The sequence below is a fragment of the Blastomyces gilchristii genome, assembly GCF_000003855.2.
Source record: "Blastomyces gilchristii SLH14081 genomic scaffold supercont1.12, whole genome shotgun sequence".
In the NCBI taxonomy this organism is placed as follows: Eukaryota; Fungi; Ascomycota; class Eurotiomycetes; order Onygenales; family Ajellomycetaceae; genus Blastomyces; species Blastomyces gilchristii.
Genome location: NW_003101671.1, coordinates 286,692 through 292,386, shown reverse-complemented (window position 1 = coordinate 292,386; position 5,695 = coordinate 286,692). Strand labels below are relative to the sequence as shown.

Here is a 5,695-nt window from a genome sequence, read left to right as displayed (position 1 = left end):
CATTCTTAAAAGTCAACTATTCTTATTGGCCGGATAATGTGTGGGCTTGTGTGGTACTTCACTCACTATTGCTTGTGTTGTCACTCTGTGAAGCAGACTGTCTTCACTAGAAAGCCTCTATCTGCTTCTTTTTAATTAGTCTGTCTCTTGCAGTACTCTCTCATATCTATCATCTTTGTCTCCTATATTCTTACACTCTTATTCTCTCACAACTCCCTACTGACCCAATTACTTTCAATTTGGTTCAGTTTCAGTCATCTACGCAACTACCTGGCCTTTCAACTACCCTTGTTAAGAAACTCGTTGACCTCTCGGTTGTTTATCATCACGGTTACCTGGGACGATGCCGCTGATCGTGCTCTTCTGCTCAATGTTATTGACCCGGTTGCGAAACCCAACTGGGAGCGTGTTTCTGGTGCTATGGGAGATGGCTTCAGTGCTGAGGCTTGTCGGTACAATGATTCTCCAATTGTTATATTTCAATCCCTGTACTGTTTCTAGATGTCTAGTATTCTTTTGCCATTATTCTATCTCATATCCCATCTTCAGGCCAAGCATGACTGATGGGCTAGCAGGCAACACTTTCGAAAGCTCAAAGCTGAGGCTTTAGGGGAAGGCTCGCCCGCTGCTACGACATCTTCTACTCCACCAAAACCAAACGCAAGGCGAACGGGCCAAATGGGACTGATGCCGCCCCAGCTAAAAACCCGCTATTCCTTCTGTTATTGTCCCGTCTCTCCGGTAAGCGGGTCTCGACACCACTCCTTTGCACACTAATACGCCGCTGACAATTTATATAGCGGGTCATTGAAAAAGAAGCAATTAGTATGGATCATGAATTCGAAGCTGTAAACTTAACTGTTCTATGTTTTTACTCGCTCAGCTAGTTAATTTCGCGAAATACATTGTTTTCTCCCTGACAGTTTGAGGCAATGGTGGTGTTTACATTTGCAGCGAAGGCCATACTTTCAGCATTCAGTCAAGGACACAGCGGGCCTCTTTTCGCGAATCTTAGATACGATAATGTCTCTTTGATTTCGTTTTCGTTGGTTTGATCATTGTTTGTTTTCGAAAACTATGCACCCAAAATTGTAGTTGTAATTGTATGGGAAGAAAAGAAATATTGCACCAAGATGATGAAGGCTGTAACGCCTTGGTTGATATCACACTACCGTGTCTCGTGCTTGACGATGTGATCCGAAATTTTGTTATGCATGTGCGTTGTTGGAAGCTAGAATGACGCAGCAGATCCTATCTGACGCGGTAAGGGCTCTATGGAGAAAGCAGCGACTACTTTCAATATTTTGGGAATATCCAACCTCGCAGCTGTCGCAAACGACCTTGGCTGTTGTGAGGGATGGAAACAATGGAACGCCAGCATATTACCGCCTATCTAGTTTATAGCTTCATTGCAGAAAAGCGAAAAAATGAATTTTTTTCTTTTTTTCTTGTTTTTTCCTTTTCTTTTCTTTTCTTTCTTTTCTTTTTCTTTTCAGTTAGAGAGGGTATTCATTATCCATCAACGCTTGACGTATCTCACCTGTTGGACCATGCAGTTCCTACGGTTAGAATGAACTAGGAATTATAGCACATCATCCCTCTGTAGCTCTTGCATAGCCGGGATTCTAATCCCACAAACAGATTGATTCAAGGATAGAGATGCGAAGTAGTTCCCTTACTTTTGTGTCCTCGGAGAATACCTGATAGTTCTGTGTCTGGATGGCTTGTTTCTTACTCTCAATAGCCAAAGCGGAAGTTCGCCTAGTAGCAGTGAATGAAGTGTTATATTCCTCAGGCCTCAGAACAACATTCGAGTCCTTTATCTACACATAATTCATGCTGTTTCTGCAGTAGAGCCTTTTACCCTCTTTCCCACATCTCGAACAACTGTGATAGATCATACTGGTCGACATTTCTGTTCCGTCTCCAGGATCTAGCTGCTAACCCTAATCTTAATCTAAAAGTACGAACATTTGGGCTTTAGCTTCAATGGCCAAAATGCGGATGACCTGGGATAGCCCTAATGATGCAAAGGTATGTGAAATGACAAGACTTGCAATTGAGACTTTTCAAAGCAACTAACGCTGCTTAAGCTCCTGAGGGGAATCCTCAAGTACGCCAAACTTGGAAAGAAAGGTTACCAAGAGTTGGCAGACCATATGGGTAATGGTAAGGGGAAATATCACTGCCAAGCTGTGTTTGTTTTGTATTACAAGGGACCTTTTCGTTGGATGGTAAATCATGGGCAGCTCTAACTATACTAATGTTTCTCTAGGATGCACCGCGATGGCTATCCAGAAACGTATTCAAAAACTCCAGGGAGCTGGCGCCAAAGATGCTTCCGAGTTATCTCCTCGATTGACTCCAAATCAGAGTGCATTGACGGGCCGCACGACAATCAATGAAGCCTTCGATGGAGCCGCTAGGTCAAGCACCCCGGAACCAAAGAAACGCAAGATGGTGGTTCAAGACCATAGCGAAGACGAAGACCAGACTTTTGACTCTCCAACGAAAAGATTGAAGCTAGGAAAGATGGGGCAAATCAAGTTGGAGCCAACCAATGAAACAGTAGAGCACTACGTGTAATGTTAAGAGTGGCTGATGGTTTCACTACATCACTCTTTAAAACAGATATGTTTCTCGTTGGTATAGAGACCATGGTACAGTTGATAGGGGCAGGTCAGTGGATTGTAACTAGCTGCGAATAAGGGTTTATGTAACTTATGCTTGAGCTATCAGTTTGGATTTCCAATGTCAAATCAAATTTTGTTCCACGTCTTCCATCTAAAAAAAATATCTAACGTTACTAGGTAGTAAATTAAAAGGAAAGTTAGAATAGAACATAAGTAAGAGTGTGTTGTGAAGGGATAAATTAAAAGGAAAGTTAGAATAGAACATAAGTAAGAGTGTGTTGTGAAGGGAAAATTGACAGTGAATATTGTGTTGCTCTCATCTTTTTGTTTTAGGCAAATCTTAACAAGGGTCAAATCTATGAATCTTCTCCGCCCCACCAAAAAAAAGGCCTACACCCTGTTTCTCTCTCAATTGCATCTACAAAAACCTCAGTTTGCAGGGTCTGAGACGTTTCAAGTCACAACAGCTCGAACCTCGCCTCGAGACGAATCACGAAAATACCAAAATGGCCGAGAAGACCACTATGAAGATGAAGTGGGATCACGCAACAGAAGCAAAGGTAAATATATTAAATAAACTCTGGGCGAGCCCACTTTTCTATGAAGCTAATATTCTCATACTATTTCTGCTTTTACTCTTTATTACTTACACAAACCGGCTGCTGACATTTGTCTAGCTTTTCAGGCAAATCATCAAAAAAGCAAAACTAGGGAAGAAAGATCACGAAGAACTGGCAAAGGTGATGGGTAAGTTGAGTACCCCTCTTGTCTAAGAGATATTTTAGCGATGCCATGTCAGAAACAGTAGAATTATCAATTGTTACTTTCGCTAAACTGTGGGCAGGATGTACCCCCAGAGCGATCAGGGAACATATTATATGGATGCAGAAGGCCGCTCCGAAGGAGGAATCTGATGACGCTGGATCCCCTAGTCCAGTGAAACGTGCAAAGACTACATCTGAGAAGCGGACGCCGGCGAGCGAGAAGGTTGGAAGCAAAAAGAGAAAGAATACCAGCGACGATGATGAGAATGATCTACTTGATAATTCTCCCCTTAAGAAAGTCAAAGCTGAAGGCTTAGACTAAAATGAAATGTGCATTACAAAGATGACCGAACTTAATGGGGTATTTAACTTCAGGATACACCACTTGTTTTCAGCATTCATGGAGCTGTTGAAAGTGTGGCTTGAAAGTGCGTTGCTCAGACTTGAGCAGACAATGCATTAGTGAGGAAGAAAAGAATGTGCGTGCTGTAACTAGTAGAAGATATTGCGGTAGAACAGTACTATGCAGTTGTATGTATGTTAGCACAATCCAAGACTGATTCTATTTTCAGCTACATTATTAGAAAGGGTTGGGAGGCGAGGGTAACGGTAGTTGTTCACCGGATATTCATGAGAGATGTAGGCTTAGCTTATTTCACCATCTAGAAAGAATATATTATATATTATAGTTTGTTAAAAGCGATCTTTGAAAAGCAGCAGTATAATTCATTTCACTTAAAACATTAACAATCAAAATCACGTCCGGGGGTCAATTAAAAGAGTGTACCAGCTCATCGAGCCTTCCCTTTGGAGGTACCGCGATTAACTTGCAAGTCAAAAGAAGTAGAAAACAGATAGGCTTGGAGCAAAAGAAATTAAGTTAATTGAGAAAGCCAGAGAGCACGGAAACATTTAAGAACCATGTTAAACAGTAAACTACGCAAAGCTTAGAATATCTGGAAGCTATTATTCAGTAGAATCCCACTGACTAGAGGCTCAACATTTAAAGAATGCTGTTGTGTCAAGCATCCTCTGAGCCAACCTCAACCTTCATGAACATGGATATTGCCGTAGCTATCGTTGATTTCAATCTTTGTAGAGTAGACAAATTCACTGGCACTGCTTTCGTTCTGAGTTTCGTTATCTGTATCCTCACTGTATGTAGTCATGCCAAAAGGCAGAAGCGAGGGAACTCTTGCACGTTTAGATGGGGTGCACATGGTCACGGGCATCGCCATTCCATCAATTGATGAGTCAGAATAGTCGGTATATTCTTGTTTAATGTACTGGGCGTTCGGGGTTGGAGAAACGAAGGACTCAGTTTTGATAGTCTCTTTGCCGGTCGAGGCATCATCTCCGCGCTTTCGTTTTGCAGACGAACGGTTATGGGAGCTGGGTGTAGCTGGCTTTTGTGGAGTGGAGGTGGGATTTTGCCCGTTGCCGGTCCTGATGCGCGATCTGATTTTGACCAAACGCTCAGTAATCGCACGAGCAGTTGGCTTCGCCTTTGGGTCGTTGCCAGCTATCTAAAATTAGAACGTATAAATAAACCGGAGAGTTTAAGTAAGGGTCTCATACGCCATGCTTCCAATACCTTTGAGGCATTCACGCTTAGTTCATGAGTCTCCAGGATTTTGAGGAGCAGCTGATGTAAAAATGATGTTAGTAGAAGCTGCAAGAATAATTTTTAAAGCAAATTCTGACGGTAAGAACTATTATTACTTACTTGTTGATCCATCTCCGGGGTCCATTTGACTGGCATTTTTTTCCCATCAAAAGAAGTGAAATAGAATGCAAATATTCAAGCAATTTCTAACCGTAGAAGGCCGCTCAATAACGAAGAGAATTTAACGTGAAAAGAGAACCAGGAGATGGGAAGAGGTATATTGATTTAAATACTATGAGATAGAAGGGATATTGCAGCCTCAGTTCTGCGAAGAAAGTAGGGTTGAGAGAAAACATAGAAGTGGAGAGGAGAGAGTGTTAAGAGAGAGTGCGAAGAGAGAGTGAAGACAGAGAGTGAAGACAGAGAGTGAAGACAGACAGTGAAGCCAGAGTGAGGAGTGTTGTTCAAGTTGATAGAAGATTAACTTGAGTGAGCTTAAAGATTGAGAGAGAGTGTAAGTGAATAAAATTTGTTACAACATTGTAAAGTGTAACATTAACTGAGCAGACAATGGAATTCAGTGAGAGGAAGATCAGGGCAGCTTGAAGATTACAAGCTTAACAGAATTCAAAGCGAAATAAAAGATAAAGTCAAATGTCTCATTTTTCAATTCCTGGGTATTTTTGATCAGC

At 41.8% G+C, this 5,695-nt stretch overlaps 3 protein-coding genes across 4 annotated transcripts; 2 read left to right on the top strand and 1 right to left on the bottom strand.

Moving 5' to 3' along the window:
• Window positions 1–1,809: 1,809 nt before the first annotated feature.
• On the top strand, window positions 1,810–2,774 carry BDBG_05811. 2 transcript variants are annotated; one of them, XM_002623591.2, is made up of 3 exons: window positions 1,810–2,034; window positions 2,094–2,169; window positions 2,276–2,774. In XM_002623591.2, exons 1-3 carry the CDS (start codon window positions 1,990–1,992, stop codon window positions 2,584–2,586), a joined length of 432 nt encoding a protein of 143 aa, XP_002623637.2. In that variant the 5' UTR covers window positions 1,810–1,989; the 3' UTR covers window positions 2,587–2,774. The 2 variants fall into 2 exon arrangements, with proteins under 2 accessions (XP_002623637.2, XP_031579171.1); XM_031722321.1 differs by having other exon boundaries at window positions 2,011–2,169; window positions 2,276–2,769.
• Window positions 2,775–2,890: 116 nt separating this feature from the next.
• BDBG_05810 (uncharacterized protein) lies at window positions 2,891–4,116 on the top strand. The gene is made up of 3 exons (XM_002623590.2): window positions 2,891–3,193; window positions 3,311–3,380; window positions 3,478–4,116. The coding sequence occupies exons 1-3, from the start codon at window positions 3,140–3,142 to the stop codon at window positions 3,717–3,719; spliced, it is 366 nt and encodes a 121-aa protein (XP_002623636.1). The 5' UTR covers window positions 2,891–3,139; the 3' UTR covers window positions 3,720–4,116.
• A 324-nt stretch (window positions 4,117–4,440) lies between these two features.
• BDBG_05809 (uncharacterized protein) lies at window positions 4,441–5,159 on the bottom strand (the record flags this gene model as incomplete). The annotated part of the gene is made up of 3 exons (XM_002623589.1): window positions 4,441–4,919; window positions 4,976–5,042; window positions 5,124–5,159. The coding sequence occupies 3 exons, from the start codon at window positions 5,157–5,159 to the stop codon at window positions 4,441–4,443; spliced, it is 582 nt and encodes a 193-aa protein (XP_002623635.1).
• Window positions 5,160–5,695: the final 536 nt, after the last annotated feature.

Excerpts from the sequence above, each read along its gene's own strand:
- BDBG_05811 (XM_002623591.2), top strand. The coding sequence starts at position 1,990 with ATGGCCAAAATGCGGATGACCTGGGATAGCCCTAATGATGCAAAG. Across the intron at positions 2,035-2,093 it reads ATAGCCCTAATGATGCAAAG|CTCCTGAGGGGAATCCTCAA; the intron begins GTATGTGAAATG and ends ACGCTGCTTAAG. Across the intron at positions 2,170-2,275 it reads GGCAGACCATATGGGTAATG|GATGCACCGCGATGGCTATC; the intron begins GTAAGGGGAAAT and ends ATGTTTCTCTAG.
- BDBG_05810 (XM_002623590.2), top strand. The coding sequence starts at position 3,140 with ATGGCCGAGAAGACCACTATGAAGATGAAGTGGGATCACGCAACAGAA. Across the intron at positions 3,194-3,310 it reads ATCACGCAACAGAAGCAAAG|CTTTTCAGGCAAATCATCAA; the intron begins GTAAATATATTA and ends ACATTTGTCTAG. Across the intron at positions 3,381-3,477 it reads AGAACTGGCAAAGGTGATGG|GATGTACCCCCAGAGCGATC; the intron begins GTAAGTTGAGTA and ends AACTGTGGGCAG.